At 47.4% G+C, this 22,682-nt stretch overlaps 6 protein-coding genes across 6 annotated transcripts, besides 1 other annotated feature; 3 read left to right on the plus strand and 3 right to left on the minus strand.

Moving 5' to 3' along the window:
* Positions 1–52: 52 nt before the first annotated feature.
* On the minus strand, positions 53–520 carry UA08_00078 (hypothetical protein; the record flags this gene model as incomplete). The annotated part of the gene is made up of 2 exons (XM_020260634.1): positions 53–169; positions 233–520. The coding sequence occupies 2 exons, from the start codon at positions 518–520 to the stop codon at positions 53–55; spliced, it is 405 nt and encodes a 134-aa protein (XP_020123778.1).
* A 615-nt stretch (positions 521–1,135) lies between these two features.
* UA08_00079 (hypothetical protein) lies at positions 1,136–6,267 on the plus strand (the record flags this gene model as incomplete). The annotated part of the gene is made up of 3 exons (XM_020260645.1): positions 1,136–4,976; positions 5,021–5,320; positions 5,378–6,267. The coding sequence occupies 3 exons, from the start codon at positions 1,136–1,138 to the stop codon at positions 6,265–6,267; spliced, it is 5,031 nt and encodes a 1,676-aa protein (XP_020123779.1).
* Positions 6,268–6,957: 690 nt separating this feature from the next.
* Positions 6,958–8,953, plus strand: UA08_00080 (hypothetical protein; the record flags this gene model as incomplete). The annotated part of the gene is made up of 5 exons (XM_020260657.1): positions 6,958–7,039; positions 7,245–7,258; positions 7,324–7,403; positions 7,472–7,553; positions 7,625–8,953. The coding sequence occupies 5 exons, from the start codon at positions 6,958–6,960 to the stop codon at positions 8,951–8,953; spliced, it is 1,587 nt and encodes a 528-aa protein (XP_020124250.1).
* An 830-nt stretch (positions 8,954–9,783) lies between these two features.
* Positions 9,784–12,702, minus strand: UA08_00081 (hypothetical protein; the record flags this gene model as incomplete). Its single annotated transcript, XM_020260668.1, has 4 exons — positions 9,784–10,191; positions 10,259–11,416; positions 11,482–11,801; positions 12,021–12,702. The coding sequence occupies 4 exons, from the start codon at positions 12,700–12,702 to the stop codon at positions 9,784–9,786; spliced, it is 2,568 nt and encodes an 855-aa protein (XP_020124249.1).
* Positions 11,819–11,910: a repeat region (Identified by RepeatMasker using a combination of RepBase library and repeat library created with RepeatScout).
* A 3,993-nt stretch (positions 12,703–16,695) lies between the features above and the next one.
* Positions 16,696–17,999, plus strand: UA08_00082 (hypothetical protein; the record flags this gene model as incomplete). Its single annotated transcript, XM_020260679.1, has 6 exons — positions 16,696–16,703; positions 16,744–16,887; positions 16,972–17,100; positions 17,154–17,234; positions 17,297–17,482; positions 17,645–17,999. 6 exons carry the CDS (start codon positions 16,696–16,698, stop codon positions 17,997–17,999), a joined length of 903 nt encoding a protein of 300 aa, XP_020124252.1.
* A 406-nt stretch (positions 18,000–18,405) lies between these two features.
* Positions 18,406–21,932, minus strand: UA08_00083 (3-hydroxy-3-methylglutaryl-coenzyme A reductase; the record flags this gene model as incomplete). The annotated part of the gene is made up of 3 exons (XM_020260690.1): positions 18,406–18,754; positions 18,818–21,507; positions 21,591–21,932. The coding sequence occupies 3 exons, from the start codon at positions 21,930–21,932 to the stop codon at positions 18,406–18,408; spliced, it is 3,381 nt and encodes a 1,126-aa protein (XP_020124251.1).
* Between the last annotated feature and the right edge of the window lie 750 nt (positions 21,933–22,682).

The following is a 22,682-nucleotide window of genomic DNA, read 5'->3' on the forward strand; positions in this document are numbered from 1 at the left end:
TCGCTCGTATTTAGATGTAATTTATCTGCGTCTTCAAAAGGTTATTCGAAGTTCAATAAACAAGCCATGAGGCTGCGTTCTCTAATGCACGGTCCCAGCCATCTTCATTCTTCCAAGTAGCCACACTCTCTATCTCGTCCTTTCCCAGCTTGTGACCATTGTAAAGATGCTTTAACATGCGTCATTAATAATATTCATTCAACGAATATAAATAGAATCAACTGCCGCTTACCGGAAACATGCCCTCGCCTCCTCGGGGGCCGCAGACCTTTGCATCGGGACTTTCCCACCGAATGTTCTCCTGGACTTTCTCATATCCAATTCGGAGCATGTACACACAAGGCTCGTCCTTAAAGAAGAATTTCAAAGTGTTCGGCACCTGCAGCGCTGTAGAGAGATGGATGAATCCCGACTGTTGGTCGAGATCGCTGATGGGAAGTCTCGCCGGCAAAGACTCGGGGATGGGCGCACTCGACGGAACGATCTTATAGACATATTTGGGGCCATCTGAGGAAGCCATGTTCCATTTATATCGCTGCGCTCGGTCTATGCAGGAATAGACGTCTAGAAACCAAACGTTGATAAATTGTCGCCGACATTTACTGCGGGGAGTGTAAAATACGGGAGTAATTACACCGAGATTACAGTCCAAGCTCAAATCACATGACGTAACAGCCTCGCAGCAACCGGCAACGCGCGACTATGCCATATCGGGACAAATGTAAACAACGTAAACAATCGACCCCTCGCGGAAGGCGCTTCCTTTCCTGAGGAAGCTGCGACCAACCGCCGACCCTAGCCCCGGCCCATTTGTCTTTGTTGTTATCAAAATCCTCAAGCGTCATCTCAGCCTTAATTCGGCCGATTTGTTAAAGTTGCTCTTCGTCAGCCACGAGAAGGTGGACTTGCTTCTTGCTTGCTCTGTGCTTACCGACTCACGTCGTCGCCAGGCCCGATTCGGCGACAATCTGCTCCTTGTTTACGCCCGATCCTGCTAGTACTTACATCGTGCAAGCACTGAGTGACTTCCATTTTCTAATTCTTGCGCTGGGGACGCAGGCATGTGTCCCTTGAAGCTGAACAGTTTGCTTGACTCTCATCTTCGCACACTTCACGACTCACTATACGCTCCGTAATGTCAGATTCAACAGCATTTAGACGATCACAGACCGACATCGGGAACTCTGCCTCGAGTCCGCTGCGTCACGACTCTGTTGCTTCCACAAACTCATCAGCCTACTCTGTTTTCTCGAACACAGCGACACCCACTCGCAGCAGTACTATCTCATCGAATGCGTCTTCTATAGCTGGTTTCAGCCACAAACGTGGCATGAGTGAAGTAGGCGCTTTCAATTCAAATACTTCCACTATGCACGAGCGACGCCCTTCTGCCGCAGAAACATATGGAAATATCCGTCGCTCTTTGCGCCCACTACCACAACCGCCAAACGCGTCCCCCAAAAGCTCATTGAAGGGTGGCTCAACCCGCCATACCAGAAGCTATACCATTGATGAAACTGCGTATCGAAAATCTGTATCCCCAGCAGGCACACCTGAGCGCAAAATCAGATGGCAAGACAATGAGCTATCGTCTCAGGGAAATACAGATTTCTCCGGCTCAACAACCACACCTCCTCGTCCACGTTCGCAGCATTCACACGGCCGTCAAAGTCCTCTTCCGCCCAACCTGACAGCATCATTTACAGCACCGGAACTCGAGACTTTTCAGAAATCCTCTACTGGACACCTCCGAACTCTTTCAAAATTTGCCAAGTCTGGGGAAACGGAGGAGTTCGCACTTGATTCAGCTCTTCCTTCTGTTGTCGGTCTGGGGGGACGAAGACGCCTTAAACGCTCAGATTCTATACGAGGAACCGCTGCTGCGAAAAACAAGAATGTTTCGTCGTCTTGGGCAGCCGGAAATTGGATGGATAAGCAAAGACAGTTTCTTCAGGCCTACGAATACCTTTGTCACATTGGAGAGGCAAAGGAATGGATAGAAGACGTGATTCGGAAAGAAATTCCACCAATTGTTCAATTAGAGGAAGCACTTCGAGATGGCGTGACTTTGGCTGAGATTGTACAAGCTCTGTATCCTAACAGAACCCTTCGTATCTTCCACCATCCACGCCTACAGTATCGTCATTCTGATAACATAGCTCTCTTTTTTCGCTTCCTCGACGAAGTTGCGTTACCCGACATTTTTAGGTTCGAGCTCATTGATTTGTACGAGAAGAAAAATATCCCCAAGGTCATTCATTGTATCCATGCTCTTTCGTGGCTACTTTACAAGGATGGCATCGTCGATTTTCGTATAGGGAACTTGGTCGGTCAACTACAATTCGAACACCATGAACTGGAACAAACACAGAAAGGGCTTGATAAGGCTGGTGTCAGTATGCCCAGTTTCTCTGGAATGGGCGCTACGTTTGGTGCTGAGCCTGAGCCTGAACCCGAACCCGAACCGGAGCCTGTGGAAACAGAGGAGCAACGTATCGAGCGTGAATTGTGCGAGAATGAAAGCTCTGTCAGCGAGATACAGACTCAGATACGAGGCGCTCTGTTGCGAGTCAAGTTAGGGCACGTTATGAACGAGCTTTGGGACAATGAGCATTTGATCATTGATCTACAGTCGAGGATACGTGGAGACTGGGCACGTCAAGTTATCGAATATCGCCTAAGCATGCGTCAATTTGCCATTAACCTACAGGCCGTTTCCCGAGGCTTCTTAGTACGCGCCAAGAGACAAAGTGACGAGGAATGGTGGAAAATCAAGGAACCAGAGGTGCTAAAGATCCAAAATCTTGTGAGAGGTAGAAAAGCCAGAAATCGGGTATCGCAGCTGAAGATACGAGTGCAACGAGAAGAACCTGGAATTAAACTCATCCAGGCAGCGATCAGAGGCGCTATGCAACGAAAAAGTGCCTCCGAGAAGGTCGAACAGACAAAGGGTGCCGAAACCCAGATAACCACACTTCAAGCCTCTATTCGCGCAATGCATTTGCGTCGTTCTATGAATGACATCGCGACTCAGCTACAGCACGAAGCTCCATCGGTTGTGTTTATTCAATCAGCAATTCGAGCTTCAGCAGAAAGAGCTCGTATGACAAGTCTGAAGCAGGCACTAGCGCAGAAGGACAGTCAAACATGCTCCTTGCAATCCTCGATTCGAGCCGCTAATGTCCGCAAGCAGCTCAAGACCCTCCGCGATCAACTCAAAGGACACCAAGAACCCTTTACAGAACTTCAAAGTTTAATTCGCGCTAATGCAGCCCGGTCTAAGCTTGAGGAACAGAAGTCTGCATTGGCTAAGGCAGAATCAGAGGTCCTGATTCTGCAATCTATGACTCGCGGTCTCTTCCTAAGAAAGCGAATAAATTCTGATTTGCAAAGCCTTCAAAAAAACGGGACCCTTTTCACCACGTTGCAATCTCTCACACGAGCTGCACTAGTTAGAAGAGATATTGGGCAGCTACTTTCTCAATTCGAGGAAAATGAGGATGAGGTTATCAGGCTTCAGGGACTCATTCGGGCAATGCTTGTCCGCCTCGATGTAGGCAATCTTCTATCTGACCTAGAAGCCGAAGAAGAGACCGTTACCGACCTCCAAGCAAACATCCGAGGTTTCCTCGTTAGACTAAGGTTTGCCGAAAAGCAACGATTTTTCCGACAAAACATGGAGAAGGTTATCAAGGTCCAGAGTTTTGTCAGAGCCAAGATCCAAGGACAGGCATACAAGAGCCTTACGAGTGGAAAGAACCCTCCGGTGGGCACCATCAAGGGCTTTGTTCATCTACTCAACGACAGTGATTTTGATTTCGACGAGGAGATTGAATTTGAGAGACTCCGGAAGACGGTTGTCCAGCAAGTAAGACAGAACGAAATGGCGGATCAATACATTTCACAATTGGATATCAAGATTGCTCTGCTGGTGAAAAACAAGATTACGCTCGACGAAGTTGTTAAGCATCAAAAGCATTTTGGTGGGCATGTTGGGTCTCTTCTGTCGAACAAGAACATCATTTCAAAGGACCCATCTGATCTCAAAGCGTTGAACAAGAACTCCCGGAAGAAACTCGAACAATACCAAGTGTTGTTCTTTCTTCTTCAAACTCAACCGCAGTACCTCGCCAGGTTATTCCGCAAACTTCGAGAACAGAATACTAGCGACAAGGAATATGAGAAAACAAAACATGTTATTATGGGACTTTTCGGTTATTCACAAAAGAGACGCGAAGAATATTATCTTATTAAGCTAATTGTGCGCTCCATTAGAGAGGAAATACAAAGCTGTCCAACGTTGAATGACTGGATTCGGTGCAACTCATTCTGGACCAAACTGTTCGTGGCATACGTTAAGTCACCAAGAGACCGAAAATTCCTGCGAGAAATCTTGAATCCTATTGTCAAAGAGTGGATTCTTGAGAACTCGGAAACAGACCTTGAAAGTGATCCAATGCAAATCTATCGCTCCTCTGTCATTAACGAAGAACTTCGTACTGGTCAAAAGAGCAGGCGTCCTCTTGACATATCCACAGAAGTCGCCATTCGGGATCCAGAAACACGCGCTATATTTATTCGACACCTCGAGGATCTTCGTGATATCACAGAGCAACTCCTCGCAAGATTTCAAGAGACGCTTCCAAAAATGCCCTTCGGAATACGTTACATTGCGAAGGAGTTATATGAATTGCTTGTCTCTCACTATAGCAACGAAGACCCTGGCCTTATCCTTCAAGTGGCTGGACAATATATCTGGAAGAACTACCTTCAAGCTGCAGTTCTGGAGCCTGAAAAGCATGGAGTAATTGACCACAGTATAGATCCCAAGGGCAAGAAGGACCTGAATGAGATTGCCAAGGTATTTTCTCAAGTAGCATCCGGCCGACTGTTTGGCGACGAAAGTGTCTATTTGCAGCCACTCAATACCCATCTTGGAAGCTTTATTCAGCGCCTTGGTGGAATTTGGGGAGATAGTAAGTTTGGTTGAATCATTCTGTAACGCTCTTTTACATTCCAGACCTGTCTAACCGATCATCAGTGATCACTGTACAAGATGCAGAATCTTATTTTGATATCGACGAGTTCAATGACCTCTACGCTAAGACCAAGCCAACCCTGTACATCAAAATGTCCGATATATTCTCTATTCATCAGCTTGTCGCGTCCGAAATAAACTTCTTGTGCACACAGCCGGACGATACTTTGAAGGAGATTATACGGGAACTCGGAAATGTCAAGTCCAACGAACACGAGCTCATGGCAGTCAGGTCGTCCGAAATCAGCCTGACTCTGAACCCAAGGCTCACAAACACCGAAGGTGAGAATAGCCATCTTTTTTAGAATTGTCTGATTGCCAGAAACTAACATGACGCAGATCCGGAGGCAGGCGTCAGAGCTTTGTTTATGGAAACAAAACGATGCATCCTCTACATTATTAGAGTTCAGACTGGAGCTAATCTAATGGAAATAATGCTTAAGTCGCCAACTGAGGAGGATGAGCAGCGGTGGCTTTCGCTTGTTCACGACGAACTTTCTGCGAACAATAAACGAAGGGGTGCTTACTCGGAAGTGAACTCGGTGCTAGACCTTAGCACTATGAGTTACGCTGATTTGAAGAGTGTTGCGCTTGAGAACATTCTGCAATTAGAGCAAGTGGGAAAGATCAGCCGGCACAACCATTATCAAGATATCTTGAACGCGATTGCCGTGGATATTCGGACCAAACACCGCCGCAGGATACAACGCGAGCGAGAGTTGGAGAGTGTTCGATTAACATTGTCAAGGCTTAATAATCAAGCTGAGTATCTCGAGCAACAACTAGAGACTTATAACAACTACATTGAGCATTCAATGATTACCCTTCAAAATAAGAAGGGGAAGAAAAGGTTTCTGATGCCCTTTACGAAACAGTGGGATCACGAACGTGAGCTCCAGAAAACAGGACGAGTGTTCAAGTTCGGTTCTTACAAGTACTCGGCACGAACTCTTGCAGAGAAAGGAGTTCTAGTGCATTGGCGAGGTTATACGGATCGTCAATGGGACCGAGTGGACCTTACTATTTCCAGTAACGAAGTCGGAGTGTTTACCCTTGATGGAAGCAGTGGCAATATGATGATACCTGGAGCTAACGCGCAGGTGCCACTTGATGACCTGCTTCAAGCACAGTACAACAATACCCAGTTCCTCGACTTCTTTGAAGGCAGCTTACGAGTGAACGTTGATTATTTCGTGCACCTGATTATGAAAAAATTCTATAATGAATAAATGGAATTTCTCTTTTCTTTGTTTGCTTACCCCAAAGGGAACCTGGCGTGCAGGTTCGTGTTGTTTTGATGTTTTCAAATGCGTTCAATGATATCTTTAGAGGTAGGGCTGGACTCGGGGTCTCGGCTGGTTTTTAAGGATAGCGAATCGTTTGTGTGTGTTTTTTTATTGTGCTTTATTATTTATTTGATCTTTTTTGTTTCTAGCACTGCATATATTTCTTATACCATTTCAGGCAGTTCTTCTCTCTTGTGTGAGTTCGCTGGCTGGTTGGTGGTTGTTACGATGTTTACGTGCCTCTCACGCATGACTTATTGTTTCTCTCATACCTGTATGTAACGTTAACTAGAAGGCTGAAGTATACTAAACTAATTGCTTACTATTCAACTTCATCATACCATAGCTACCAATGAATATTTACATAGCTCGTTCCACCTTTAATAATCATATATGTGCAGAGTGTTCACGTGATCGACGGCGCAGTACTAATTCGCTCGCGCGGGTCGGCGGATCACAGCCTAAGCTCTTAAAGCCATATGGCATCAGGCATCTCCGCCTTGGCCGACAACCTCCTTTTCCATTGATTCGAGCCAAGAACAACATTCCCCAAACCCTCGACCAAATCACTAGTTCTCTTACTCGCATAACGGCTTGCGGATTCCTCGGTTGTGACCGGTACAAGTTTCTACAATGGATTTCAGCAGTCTCAAAGACCAGGTGAGCAACCTGACCTTGTATGATATCAAGGCGGGTGTTCGCAAAGTTCAAAATGGTAAGAAGGGGAAAAAAAAAAAGAATGGGACCCTCTCTCTCCCCTGCTCGCCTTCCACCCCTCGGTACTCGATTTATGAGCGAAGTCCGAGTTTTCCTCATGCCGAATGAGACGGAAGCGGTGGTAGTAGCGTTTGTTCATTGAATTGGAACATTGGTGCTGACTGATTGTTCTTTGCTATGGATAGCTGTTATGAATTATACAGAAATGGAGGCCAAGGTTTGTCTCATTGATTGCTCGCGCTTAAAGAATTGAAATTGGTATGCTGATTGCGACTGTCTTAGGTCCGAGAAGCCACCAACAATGAGCCGTGGGGCGCATCGTCTACCCTGATGCAGGAAATTGCGAGTGGCACACATAACTAGTCAGTGACTGCCATACGAAGCGAGGCTATAGGTTTAGTGACTGACATATTTTTCTTCTCGCATTCAGTCATTTACTCAACGAAATCATGCCTATGATCTACAAACGATTCACAGAGAAAACGGCAGAGGAATGGAGACAAATATATAAGGTCAGAGCAGACCCTTTACGCGCCATGGAAGTGTATTTGTCAAGGAATGAAAGTTGACGATCGATTGACAGGCACTGCAACTTCTCGAATTCCTTGTCAAGAACGGTTCCGAGCGCGTTGTTGACGATGCGAGATCACACCTTTCTCTACTGCGAATGCTGCGCCAATTCCACTACATTGACAATAATGGCAAGGACCAGGGTATTAACGTGCGCAATCGATCTCAGGAGCTGGTGAAGCTGCTAGGCGATGTGGATGCTATTCGCGCAGAACGGAAGAAATCTCGCGCCAACCGTAACAAGTTCGGCGGTATGGAAGGAAGCATGGGTGGAGGGTTTTCTAGCGGCGGTGCTAGCGGCGGTAGATATGGCGGTTTTGGCAGCGATTCTTATGGAGGGTACAGTGGCGGTGTGTTTGGCGACGGAGGTGGATTCGGTGGTGCGAGCGATCCTAGCGATTTCGCAGATACTGCCCGACGATCCAGTCGGTTCGAGGAGTACGATGAAGATGATGAGATATCCCCCCCTGTTCGACGCCAGGCAGAACCAAGGACACAAGCTAAGCCGCCGCAGCCGCCGCCAAAGCCGCAAGAAGCAGACTTGTTCGACTTTGGTGATGAGGAAGTGGTAGTGTCTTCTTCGTCCACGGCGGCAGGAAAACAACCAGCAACTAGCGGTAATGGGCTAGATGTCCTGGGAGCTGCGGATGCAGATGACGACTTCGATGACTTCCAGTCAGCATCACCACCTGCAACTACTTCTCAATTCTCCACGATAATCCCCGCTGCGTCGACAGTAACTCCGAGTACCCAATTTGTTGCCCCCAAGCCAGTCTCAGCAGCCCAGGGCGCCGACTTGACAGGACTCGTAGGGTTTACATCCGGCACAACCACGCCAGCCAGCTCAACCACATTATCACCACCGCCACTATCTTCAGGATCTGCATTTGCAGCTCCAGCTCCAGCTCCAGCCCCACAACAACCTGCCATTAAACCATCAGGCTTCCAAGCCGCGACACCAAACTACTATACATCCGTCAACGCCGCACTATCCACACCTACCACCACCACAACCTCATCAATTGGCGGCAGACCGAGTGTAGGAAGCAGCACCTCCTTCTCATCCCTAACCTCACCAACAGCCGCCGCCGCAACCACAAAACCGACATCAACATCAAAATCAAGTGCCGGCGGCGACGTCTTCGGATCCCTCTGGAGCACCGCCAGCGCCAACGCCGGCATTCAGAAGAACACCTCCAACAATAAAGGACCCAATCTGGCAAGTATGGCAAAGGAGAAATCTAGTGCCGGTATTTGGGGTTCCGCTGGTAGCGCTGGTTTCTCATCTTCTACCCAGTCATCGTCCACGAGACCGGGGGGGAATGGGGATTTACTTGGATAGAAATATGAAACTTCCCTTTCTCATATGCGAAGAGAAGAAGATAAGAGGAAAGAGAAGGAAAGAAAGGGAAAAAGTAATGAATTTTTTTATTTATTTTTTGTCATGTCCATCCCATTTCCTGCTCAGGAGAGGCAGTATATGTGGATGATGGGATGGAGATGGGATATTAGATCTTTTTTTTTCGAGTCTGCGTTTATTTGTTCTTCTCTGTCGTCCTTGTTATCGTTTCTTTGCTGCTTTACAGCCTTCGATGTGGAATTTTTTTTTTGATTAGTTAATTTAGTTGCTCAATAGGTGGCCTTTCTCGTCTTGAATTTTTTTCTTGTCCTAGGTACTCTCAATCTCAATAACTGTATCTTGGGCAGGCTACCTACCGGGTAGTAGATGTATATCAATTCTGCAACCAGTCACCCAGTTAGGCAGTCAACCAGACCAGGTTTATATGAAAAAGATGATAAAAGTTATATATGACTATATACAAGAAGAACAAATATTCAACGCATCGAGACAAGACATAATTCTTCTTTCTGATCAATATCATTTTGCCTCCGAGTTATTCGAGCATGTCCACGGCGAGAGGGTGTTTTAAACACGAGTTAATAGAAAGAATGCATATGCAAGCACAAGGGGAATAATCAATAAATCATTGAATCGTTCATGTCGTTCACATGTTATTTCTTTCCTCAGCCCTTCTTCTACTATGCAAATGTATCGAGAGAAAGGGAAGGGAAAGAAGAAGAAGAATATAGTATAGTACAACAAGATTGAAGGTTGAAAGGTGCAAGGATATAAAACAAATAGTTGTAAAGAGGAAGAAAGAGGAAAATCAATTATCGAAAATCGTCATTCCCTTCATCCAGTTCAAGCTGGTCGATGCGTTGGACAAGTTCCTTTGTCTCTCGCGCAATTTCAAATGCGATAGGAGGTAGTTTGCTTGTCAAGTCACGTAGTTGCTCGGGACTGTCTTCCATGTCTTCACCCTCGGCAGCTGTGAGAGACAGACGGTCAGAGCAGTCAGCTAGATTCTGTACAACCGGGCCAAGTCGCTCGCGGACAGCTGGGCTGATCTCGGCGGCTTTGTTCATGGCATTGTCTGTTGACGAGACCACATTGCCTACCACGATCGATATGGCGCCAATATGATTGCGGATCGATGAGATGTGCTCAGCGCCGCGGATGCTGGCTACTAGGGCTTGGATTGTTTGGACAAGGCCTTGGGTCTGGTCCTCGAGATAGAGCTGTATTCTGTTAGGAAATGTCTCAAAAGAGAGAAAGCAAAATGTTTGTGAACATATTCTTGCATACCTTCAGTTCTTCCAGCTCACGGTCTTGCGGCCGTACTGCCCCGTATCCTGCCTTGCCACCAGCGGTAAGGGGGATGCCGCTACGAGACATGGTGCGCCGCGAGTGAGCTATGCTTCGCGACCTGGCTGATGGACTGCTGATTGCACTGTATACTGACTCATGGTTGCTCAATCGGCTTTGACTAGCTGCCACGCTGAAATAACCAGGTGATTGCATCGGCGCAATATTGTCATCGTCTTCACCTTCGAAATCTTCCTCGGGACTAGCGCAGATCTTGACCAAGCGGAGGAGCTCAATAACAGCCGTACTTAAATGAGATGCTGCCGCATCAAGTAGCGAGACGGGTAGAAGGCCATTGGAGCCAGTAAAGTTCTTGGATGCCGTGATGAGGTTGTTTGCAGTGGCCGATAATTTCGCTCTGGCTCGCTTCTGAGCAGGAGACATCTCCTCCTCTACGTTTTGTACAGCTTCTGTGTCATTCATGATATGTCGCACAGCCACGACAACCACTTTCATCTGTTCGAGGACAAGACCGGGCTCGCCCGAGCGAGCTGAGCGCAATAGCTCATCGATTGACATTTGAAACCTGGTCACATGCGCATCCTTGACCAATCCATTCGGTTGCAAAAGCTCATTCTCCCTCGCGATAATGCCAGTATCGGCTATATCAGGAACGCCCACAGTGGACGTACGCAAGTGTCGCAATTGAGTTTTTGCCCTGACATACCGACTCTTCCATTCTTTGACTTCTTCCTCGAGCCGGTTGACATCGCGAGATAATTGTTCTTCACGTTCCCAAGTAGCATTGCTTCGTTCAGACATTGCTCTCATCTCCTTTAAGAAGTTACTGGCATCCCGTCGTACCTCTTCAGTCATGTTTTGATGTTCCTGGAGCTCGAGTTGTAAGCTTTCGTGTCGTGCCTCTAACTCATCATACCGTTGCTGGAGCTCGGCATCTGCACCAATACCAGCAGCGGCGGCAGCAGTAGCATGAGTGGCCTCGATTTGTTCCCGTAACTCGCGTTCCCTTTCAGAGTGATCTTGCTGCATTTCATCTATTTTGTTTTGCAGATATGTGTTTGCATTTTCCACGTCCGTAAATTTGCTTTCCAGCTCAGCCTTTAGGCTTTCCCATTCCTCACGTTCGTTATTGCTGATCTGCGAAATGTGTCAATGATCCCGACTGCTAAACAAACTTTCATTGGAGGATTGGTTTTCCATACCTGTGATTTCTCGTGATCATCCTGCAAACGAGAAATTTCCTCATCTTTGCTCTTCATAAGCGTTTCTAGTTCGTCAATACGGTCTTGCAATGTGGAGACTTGAGCCTGACTGTCCGCTAAGAGCTTTTTATCTGCCAAGGTCGCCGTTGTCTCTCTGCGACTTTGTAAAGAGTCTAGCCCAAAGGCATCGCTGCGTCCATCGTAATCATCATCCAAGCCTGCATCATCGTCGTCGTCCTCCACGAGCGTACTCTTATTGGGCACGATTGTGTTACTCTGGAATGATTTCGGCAATGGCGCATTCTCATCGCCATTGGGACCTATTCCGCCACTAAGAGATTGCTGGCGCGGGGGGAACCGTCCGCCGGGAGGACCTATAGGAGGGCCTCCAGGAGGGCCCCCAATAGGATACCCTCTGCCACCTGGACCTCGGGATGCTGGTCGTGGGGCCCCAGGGAATCCATTGGGTGGGAAACCATTCGAGCCTGGCCGGAAACCATTGGGCGGCCCGCTGCCACGCGCAGGACCACCAAGCATACTACCAGCAGGACTTCCCACACGCGGCAAATCCGGACCAGCAAACTGAGGGAACCGTCGTTCCAGCTCACAAAAAACGTCGGTGGCTAAATCACGAAAACGAGCTATCTGTAGCGAAGCGAGCTTTTGGCGAGCTTGGTTGCGTTTCTCATGAAAGTCTTGACGCGGAGGTAGTGAGGGCGGAATATCAGTCCGTGGAGGTCGTCCTGGACCGCCGGCAGCTTGCTGTCGACGAATCAGCTCATCGAAGACGTCGGTACTCAATTCGTGAAACTGAGTCGGGGATAGCCGCAATAGTTTATCACGTGCTTTATTCGTCTTCATTGCGGCCCTTTCACTTGAATGGGGGTTTCCCAAAAACCGGCGAAGGGCGTTGTAATGCTGGGCTAGCGATTCTTCCATTCTGCGATATCGTGTGCCGTGCTGGTCTGACAAAGTTCCCACGCTGGATCTGGCAGCGACGGAGTTGGGGGGAGATGGGTTTCCGGCATCGCCAGGTCGTCGAGGAGGCATCCCATTTAAGCCTAGGGAGCTAGTTGGAGTGGGAGTCCCAGAACTTGGAGGCGTCGCAAGATTCCCACGGCTCTGTGGTACTGTCGGAGACATTGGGGGATCCGGCTTCAGCCCAAGCTGGTATTGGCCAATACCAGACCATTCGCTGTCGTCCGCGGAGACGGGGGACATGGTGCCGTTGCGGCCGTTCATGATCGGTTGAGACATGTGCTGGTCTGCAAACAATTATGTTTCCAGTTTCCAAAAAGACAAGAACAAGAAGGCAAAATTAAGGAGCGAAGAGAAAATAATCAAACAAATGAAAATGTGACGTGTGGACGATCCTGTTTTTGTCACTCCATGCATTCTAGATATAACTAGATGCACGACTTTTTCTTTTTCCCCTTTTCGACAAACAAAAGAAACAAGAGAGAAGAGGACGGAAGGTTAGGGCTAGCTCAAGCAAACAGAAAAAAAAGAGCAGATGCGATGAAATATTCCGATGTCCAGCCTCGTCATGCGTCTGGGTTTCAGGAGGTTCCGGACTGGACGCAAGGAGCAACAAAGACGGGAAGGCGCAGGCCAACAGGGCAGGTAAAAGGCCGTACAGAGAGTCAAGGGGCGTGATTGATAGGCAGGCGTGTCAAGGTGAATAAGTGTAAGGCTGGCCAGTGTGATTTTTGCGACGGACGTTTCTTCTTGACTCCCAAAACTGCAGAAGGAGCGGACGGGAGGAGATTCGGGAAGGAAAGTGGCTAGACTCCTTTGGTGGGTCTGCCGCTAACCCCGGCTGGGACGCCAGCCAGTGACGGGCGGACCGTACCTGACTCAGCCACAGCTGGTATCTGCTCGGTATTTTAATACGTTTAATACAGACTCCCCCCTTTTGTCCGCTGGGAGACATAAACTCCGCGAAATTCACTCATGTATTTCCGTATGTATTGTTACACTTACATACCTTATACACGATGAATTGTGTATATATTATCCACAGTCATACTACGGCAGTATCCTCCTAACAGTCTAGTGTGTAATTTATAAATCTACTAGCTTCCCAAACAAGCTTTGTGCCAACGCGTTCTCTACTATCGGATAACTAATGTCAAGGTAAATAGATTAAAAACTGCGCAATCTCTTATGCTGGGAGTCTAATACCGGCGGAACCACGGGTGTCGGGTGTACCAGAAAGTATCACGTTTTTGTTTTCGGAGATCAGACAAGTTTGATGCCTTGAGGCCTTACAGCGTGCCCTAACCCTAACCTCCTTTTCCCAAGTCAAATGCATGCACCTAAAAATAATAGCAGCCGGTAAGTGATTTTCATTCGATATTAATTTCAAGCAAAGTCGGCATCTAGCTCTCATAGACCAGCCGAGCGGGGCAGCTACAGTATATGTGCAATTGTACATGCATAGCCATGCCCATTCTAGTGTACAGATAATGACCCTGGCTGAGACACGTTATTAGCTGATGCATCAACCAGCTATTGCGACTTCAGCACGCCTTATCGTACTCGCCGATGCAGGAAGCAACGGTGCGGAGGTGTTCCATAAGACATGGGTGCAGGTTATTGAGGTTATTTTAGGCATGTTGATATTGACTAGGGAGATTGGATGGGTTGTCTCTAGTTCCGCTTGCGATCATTTTCTGTGAGTTATTCTTGGCTGTTTGTTCAGCAAGTTCACTGATAAATATTAAAGTCTATTCACGGATGAGTAGATACCTAGCGATGAACTTATAGAGTAGGTAAAGGGACTGTAATGTAGCTATATAAAAATGCCTTGCCATGACCATCTTAATGCTTGTCTTAATGAAGGGCTTAAAGATGCTAGGGATGACAATATATATAGAATCTCTTGTTCATACTCTGAGACTTTGAGAAGTTGATATGGCTAAGAAGGTGTGGTGGATGATGGTCGCTTATAATGCAAGTGGTATGTTATCTGTACGATCCTTGAGCCTCACTATGTTGGCTAGGTTTTACTTACTCCTGTAGCAAATGCTCTCGGCATATTTCTCTAATTGTTATATTTGTGCTCTTGGTCGTTCTGTTATAGTGGAATGGGACCAAACTCAATACTGAGATAGCCTTCACTACCGCCGCACTTCTCGGATTGGTGACGAACCCAGCCAACATGATCATGTTGATAGTACAGCAAGCAATAGGCTCACTGGCCGCTCTTGACCGTATCTAGCAGCCTCGAAGTGATCAACAAGCAGTATTGAAAAACAGTAATTCACCAGCTATTTGCATGGCGGATGTTATCATTCAGAAGAGTAGCTCACCGACACCCCCTATCTTCAATAACATTAATCTTGTTTTTGATAGGGGATCAATTATTATTTGCTCTAGTTCTATTAAAAGCAGTAAAATAACACTTACAAAAGCTATTATAAAAGAGCTATCTATAGCTAATAGAACAATATCAGTATCTTTAAAGCGTGTAGGTTACGGTAATCAGATACTCTAACTGCCAAGTAAAACTCTTAAGGAGGCTATCTATGGTTCCTCACTAGAATATTAACACTGGTATAACCAGTTTGTTCGTCTATACTGCCTTAGCAATGATATTTAGCGCTCCCCAATAGAGACCAAACCATGATAGGGAGTCGTGGTCTGAACCTTTCCAGTAAATAGAGATAATGCGTGGTATATTTGAATAATCTTCCTTCACAAATACCCAGTGAAGAGCATTTAGAACTTGCTTAAATTCTACTAATAAAGCTACATATAGGCTCTTGCTTATATATTATATGCCCACTGCAAGATTGTATTTTTAGATGATAGTTTTAGTACTCGTAATAGCAAAATAGAAAGTTATATTGTCAATGACCTTCTCAGTCCATGGGCTTTCTTTAGACAAATGGAAACAGCAGTATTTTTAATAATAGATTCTGATATGTCTAAGGCTTCATCACAACTTGTGACACAAATGCTTAAAATCCATAGCTACGCACTTGCCCCTGGCAGATTAGATTGTTGTGCTCGGAGATTCTTCAATCAAATACCAAAAATACATAGGCTGGCTTGACAGAGAAACCCGAGAACATCCTAAAACATAACATTGCTGAGACATAAAGTGTTAATAAGAAAAGTTCTGCAAATGAAATTAGACAGAATCAGAGACTGAACATGGCCGAGGCTGTCTCCAATCTCAACCAGGCGACAGGCGATGTCTCACTCTATGGTACCTACATATATAACAACCCCATCTCATGACATTCCACTGACCTTGACAGGATATTATCTCCAATCCATAGGCATGCATAACTTCGTGATCCTTCTTTGTCACGTTCCCCCAGTACTGGCTGCAAAAATGGACTCAGGCGCCAGCATCCCAAACAACTTTTTACATTGGAGGCTATCTCATCTTATCTCTCATGGCATGGACCTCTACCAACGGTTCAATGTGGTGTGTGCAGCTCTACCTACGTAGCTATTTGAGGTAAGCATGACTCTACTAAAACTGGGAGAAAGGTCAACGCATATCCTTATTACACCCCAATCAGGGGCTGAATTACACCGGCGCCTTCTGTCGACGATTATGGGGTGTGTGTGTACATTACTTGACTGCTACTTAACTGGTATTGATGAAGCACAGTGCCTCGTTGTGCTTTTTCTCGATCACTGATATAGGCGTGATCCTGAACCGGTTAGATTTGACTACCAGGTACCTAGGTAGTTAATATTCGACAGGCGCATGCTGATGATCTATTGCAGTTTCAGTAACGATATCCAGCTGGTCAATAGAAAGCTACCACCGGCCATTCTGTCCATCTCAAACCATAAGTTCTGCCTGAGCTCGTCAAGACCTTTAGCTTATCAAATTTACAGAGATATCTAAGCTCCTCGTGCAAGCAGGTTTACTGTTCAGTGCACAAAAGCTATTGTCGTTGACCTTCCCACTTTGCGTAGTGGTCGTGTATCTCGTGCAGAGGATATACAAACATCGCGACAACTGCGCTTGCTCGATCTCGAGTCACAATCTGCAGTATAACCAAGCTTTCTAGAATCGGTATCTCCCCATTTGGAGAAATGTATAGCTGTATCATAACTGACCACAGCACAGATTGAGGGCCTCACTACGATCCAGGAGTTCGGATGGGAGAAAGTAGTTACGGATGTAAATATCAAATCGCTGGACGCATCACAACAGCCAGCATACATCCTGCTCTGCCTTTAATAATGGCTAGGTATTGTTCTTGATCTATTTATTGCTACTATAGCAATTAGTCTGATCACTCTTGCTATTCTGATACGCGGAACGACTACCGCCAGTCAGATTGGTATGGCGTTAAATATTGTTCTGGTAGCAAATACAACCCTTCTCAGCCTGGTGACTTTGTGGACTAACCTGGAGATATCCCTGGGCGATATGTACGTATCTAGCTTCGTTCTCTGCTTACTGCTTGCTGTGGAGCCATTGAGCAGGCTACAAGACTAGATGCTAATCATCTTCAGATCTCGCTTGAAGAATCTAGAGGCCAATACACCAACAGAGCACGAACCTCACGAAAACAACATGGCCGTTGACAACAGCTGGCCATCATCTGGACTCGTAGAGTTCGATAACGTAACGGTAGAATACAAGTAAGGTCTTTACATCACAGGACAACTTTCAACTCTCTAACTTCCCTACTCAGTCCAGACGCAGTAGCTTTACGAAACATCAACCTGAAAGTCGTCGCCGGTCAACAATCAATCATTTGTGGCTGTACAGGCAGGTGAGTATATGTCCCATACCCGTTGATTGATTGATTGATTTCTGCTAAAATTTCTTCTACAGAAGCGGGAAAAGCACCCTACTACTCGCCCTTCTGCGTCTCTTAGACGTGAAATCGAGAGCTATCAAAGTAGATGGGATCGATATAAGTCTTGTCCCACGCTCTTTGGTCAGACAACGATGCTTCATCACAGTCATACAGGATCCATTCGTGCTGGCGCACCGGCCAGTCTTCGGTTCAACCTTGATGTAAGAAAAACATACCTAACCTATCATCCCATCTAACCAGTTCTCAGCCCTCCTCCTCCTCCCCCCTCTCAGACGAGAGCATCATCGCTGTCCTCCAGCGAAACACAACTATGGCCACATCTAAGTCCCGAGGATGCTTACAACCTCCGAAACCCTAAACAGCGCCATGACCTCCTTACCGCAGCTATCCACCGGCCAAACGCAAATATTCACTCTAGCACAGGCAATTCTCAGTCTTGAGGGTTTGAAGACTGCCACGGGCATATCGGAAGCCCATCAACGCGGTTGTGCGAATGCGAATGCCATGCTGATTCTTCTTCTCGATGAGGCTACTTCTTCGCTTGATCCGGGGACCGAGGCGGTTATAGGTGGTATTATGCGTCGCGAGTTTGTGGAGAAGGGGCATACTACTATCGCGATTACGCATAGGGTGAGTGAGACCTTGCAGGTTGGGGGTCGGGGGATGATTGTTCAGCTGGATGGGGGGAGGATTGAGAGGGTTGATGATACTGCTTAGGGCTAGTGAGTTACTTGCTTGTATGTCCGTGATATAAGTACGGGTGACTAGTCATAGAAAAAAAGAAGGCATCGCTGCCGTGTATTTGTTTCTTTTCATGTCATGACGACGGGAAAATGTAGGTAGTAAGTAATGCATCCGTATATAAGAGATAACGGAATGTATCGATGTCAATGGTGAAGCTTCAGGTCAATCAATCAATCACTCAAAATTAATGGATCGTGACATTTATCGAGGAAAAGGAAAATGAGAAAAGAAAAAAAAAAAAAAAAAAAAAAAAAAAAAAAAAAAAAAAAAAAAAAAAAAAAAAAAAAAAAAAAAAAAAAAAAAAGACGGCAATCTATCTGCGCGTGTCCTTATCACCAAGAAAACACGCTCACAGTTATAGTAAAGGGATATATTTATATCACTTCACCGAAGTCATGCTAAGCCCAGCACTACTCCGCGCAGCACCAACGGCTGCTGATACAGGAGTCGCAGATCGCGTGGGAGCCTGGCTACGGTTATGCGCCATGTGTGCCTTGACGAGATGGCCGGCAGCAAGAGCAGCGCACAAGCTAAGCTCACCGGCAAGAACACCGGCAGCAACAATTCGAGCCAACTGGCGCGCGTTTTCGCCGGGGTTGGTGGGATGCGGTCCTCTGACTCCGAGCATTTCTAGCATTGCGGATTGGGCCTCGAGAATCGTGCCGCCGCCAATGGTGCCAACTTCGATTGAGGGCATGGATACGGAGATGTGAAGGTTGCCATTCAAGCTGTGGCATCTAGTTAGTACAATTGATTTCATGGAATGATATTGAAAGAAGGAAATGACGTACTTTCTCATGATTGTAATACAATTACTGCTTTCGACGTTCTGTGCAGGATCCTGCCCTGTGGCGAGGAAGATGGCAGTCACAATGTTGGAGGCATGCGCATTGAAGCCTCCCAGAGCGCCGGCCATTGCACTTCCAATCAGGTTCTTACTGATGTTGAGTTCCACCATGGCTTCAACATTGCTCTTCAAAACAGACTTGACGATGTCACCCGGAATGATAGCCTCGGCAACAACAGACTTTCCACGGCCATCAATCCAGTTGATGGCGGCGGCCTTTTTATCAGTGCAGTAGTTCGCTGACAGAGAGATAACGGTCATATCGTCAAAGCCACACTCGGTGGCCATTACTTGAAGAGCCTTTTCGGCACCCTTGGAAATCATGTTCATTCCCATGGCATCACCCGTCGTGGTCTTGAACCGGATGTACAGATTGGTACCAGCCAGAGCTGTCTTGAGGTGCTGGAGACGGGCAAATCGACTGGTTGAATCAAAGGCCGCTTTCAATATGCTCGCACCCTCCTCGGAATCAATCCAGTTCTTGGCTTCGGCAGCTCGTGCAAGGGTAGGAAAGCTCACACCGGGGCCTCGAGTCATACCGTCACCATGAACCACAGTAACTGCACCACCACCAGCATTAATTGCTTTGGCACCACGGCTAGCGCTGGCAACCAAGACACCTTCTGTGGTAGCCATTGGAATAAAGTAATTCTGTCCATCGATAACCAAAGGTCCCGCAACACCAAGGGGCAAGGGTAAATAGCCAATAACGTTTTCGCAGCATGCGCCGTGGACGAGACCATAGTTATAGTCCTTGTACGGCAGCAGGGATGATTCCAAGTTGCTAGCAACCGCGGCCGTTGCAGGAGTCCGTGAAACGACAGCTCTACGAATCTTGACAGCTCGGGTGAACGCCTCTCGGCGGGTCATGATAGGCTGGTCTTCCATCGTCTTTTCAAGAGCATAGCCAGGTAATTTGCCCCGCAACGACAGTTCAATGAGTTCTTCGTCATTTAGTAGGGATGCCTTTTTCTCCTTCAACATAGCCTCGGCTTCTTCCTTGGTCCTCTTCGTGCCATCGTCCTTATACTCGACCAAAACCTTGGGGGTTTCGACAACGGGAGTTTCCTTGGCTGGTGCCTCCGGTTCGGGTTCCTTAATACCCCAGCGTGCTGCATTGAACAAATATCCGTTCAGAACAATGCTAAGCGTCAAAGCTGCGATAATCCATTTGCTGATCACGGGATCTTCAACACTCTTCAAGAGGCTCTCCAATACCTTTCCTCCAACAACATCCAAGAACTGCTCAGTGTACTCGATATCAAACTTTCCAGTGTGGTCAGAGTTCGCGTAGTGAATTGAAGGGTACTCGAGCTTGTATTTGATAGGAGGAAGAACAGTGACGAGAGTTTCCAACTTGTTGCTCTTTGCAGTGACATAGATGGAATCCAGGCCGTTATCCGCGACTTTGAAAGGATCAATGGGAGCCGATGCCAACACATTAGAGAATCTCGATAGAACAGGAATGGCAGTTCCCTGGTCGATATTTCGGAAAGGGATTGACCCAAGATTGACAACGTTGACCAAAGCGAAGCCTCCTACCATGAGAAGCTTGAATTTAGACACGCTACCGGCCTGGTTCTTCTTGCCAAACAGAACGCCTGCAACGCCATTCTTGCTATCGCTAGAATCGATTTGCGGCCAGTCATTGCTGGAAGCTACGTTCTCAGCAACCTGACGAGAAACACCGTCTTCTTCCAGGGCTTTGCGAAGCGCGACGTGGCGCTTGATGCGGTTGATTTCGAGCTTGATGCAGAGAATTGTAGTGTAGAAGGTGAACAAAAGAATGCAGTCGAAGAACAAGATCCAGGCGGCCAAGAAGCAGAACTGGCGAAGGCCACCATGAACACCCGAAATGGCACCGATAACCAAAACCGTAATCTCAATGAGGTAGTCTCGAACGATACCAAAGCCCTGCTCTTTGATGGCCAACTCAATGGAGTCTTGGATAGACCTAGCGGAGTGCACCTGACCGTTTGTTCCGGCCTTTTTGCTGATAGAGGCCGAGAGTACTGCTTTGGTTAGGAGCGTGGGCTTCTCGAAGCCAACCGTTACAACCAAGAAGGGCAAGCCCTCGGAAAGTAGCAGCATGTTGATTGGGACATTGAGTTTGGTAGTCACCAAAAGTGCGAACAAGAAAGCAAACACGCTCGAGAAGAGAACTGAGGTGGCCAACCAGAACTGTGAGCCTAGCCGTCTCATCGAAAGGAAGAGCGAGACGAAGGTAAGATGCATTGAAATATAACCCAAAGTCATGATAACAATGTCGATTGTCTCCGCATGCTTGATCAGATCCACAAACGAGCTCCAGGCATCTGACAGCCAGAGCATCAGAGCGCGCTCAGAGCCTTCACCCCGAGCGGCTTTCATTATCCACTTGCGGTGCTCAAGCCCATCGTCATCAGCTGACGGGTCATTGATCTCCTGTACTGCCCTGAGGAAATCGGGCAGATTGTCAAACGGAACAGCCAGGGCGACGGGTGAATCGTGCGAGAAGGCAGAGAACAGATTGGGAGTGTGTGGAACGTGAACAGCCGAGACATTTTCCGGAATAGCAATGTCCTCAACTACGGGGGTATTGGATGCGGTCGAGTCGGAAAAGATGAATGTAGTCAGGGCCAAATGTTGGGAGATCTGCAGAAGGAAAAAAAGGGGGGGAATAAGCTTTTAGCGAGCGGCTCAGAGACTGGAATATCATTAAAGACATCAAGGCCTACCTCGGTAGATTCGGATACTCCCTTATCTTCAACCTGCCACCGCCAGGAAGTCTGTTCACCAAGATGAAGAAGTCGGCTACCATGCAAGAATGACGAAGGATCTAGCTGGTTTGATCCGCTGCCGGTATGGCGGAAGGCGTCGAAGATACTGCCTTCGAGAAGGCCGACATAGGTGGTACTGGCAAGGAGGGCGATTACCACAATGGTATGGATGGGATGAGCACAGGCACGACGAGATACCGCTTGCAGGACATTTGTGACCTGTTTCTTCAACCAGCTCGGTTCAGGCGCCTCCTCTTCGGGGGCAGCAGCACGAAACCGCCGAGGGATCAAGGTAGCCATTGCCGCACACGAAGTTGTGTATTCGAGTAGCGAAAACAAGGAACCCTGCCCTCCAGACAAGGGCACGGGGTATGAGGGTGGGAGGAGGAGGGGAAATATCCAAATCGTAGAAAAACGTATATACTAGTCGCTGTACTGCATGGGGAGAAAGGAGGTTTGTGCTTGACGAGCAGCTCTGCAAAGATAACGGAGAAAACTGTTAGTCTGGCTCACCGCCATTGGTATGTATGTCACGGTTCAATTGACTGCCATTGCCACTGCAATACATGCGTGTGCATTGGCAGCGTACGAAATATGCAGAATCATGCCAGGGGTTTGTTTCTTTCTCGTCGATCGTTTCCGAGTCATACTTGCGCGCGCGTCTGTGGCGGAGAATGGCTCTGCGATGGAATAGGGGGGGGGGGACGTGAGGGACTTACTTGCAAATTCGAGTTCGCCGCAGCACAGGGAGGGCGTGTTGCTTTGGTGAAAAGCAACAATTAGGCTGTTAGGATATGTCCCTGGACATACACACAGAGTTGAGCGGTGGGAGCAGAACGAGGCAGCCTGGATGGGAGGAATTTGGGGGAATCTTTTTTGGGGGCGGAGGATCAGCCAAGGTCAAGCCAAGCCTGGCCCGATTCGTGCTAGCTTCGACTGCGCCGATCAAACAAAGAAAAAGAATAATATCAACAATGCGAGCGATTTCTGAGCAAAGCTGATGCTCTCTGAAAAGAATCATAGCCCTGCATTGCGCTGTATAGGAGAGTA

The sequence above is a fragment of the Talaromyces atroroseus genome (assembly GCF_001907595.1).
Source record: "Talaromyces atroroseus strain IBT 11181 chromosome Unknown scaffold_0, whole genome shotgun sequence".
Taxonomy (NCBI): Eukaryota; Fungi; Ascomycota; class Eurotiomycetes; order Eurotiales; family Trichocomaceae; genus Talaromyces; species Talaromyces atroroseus.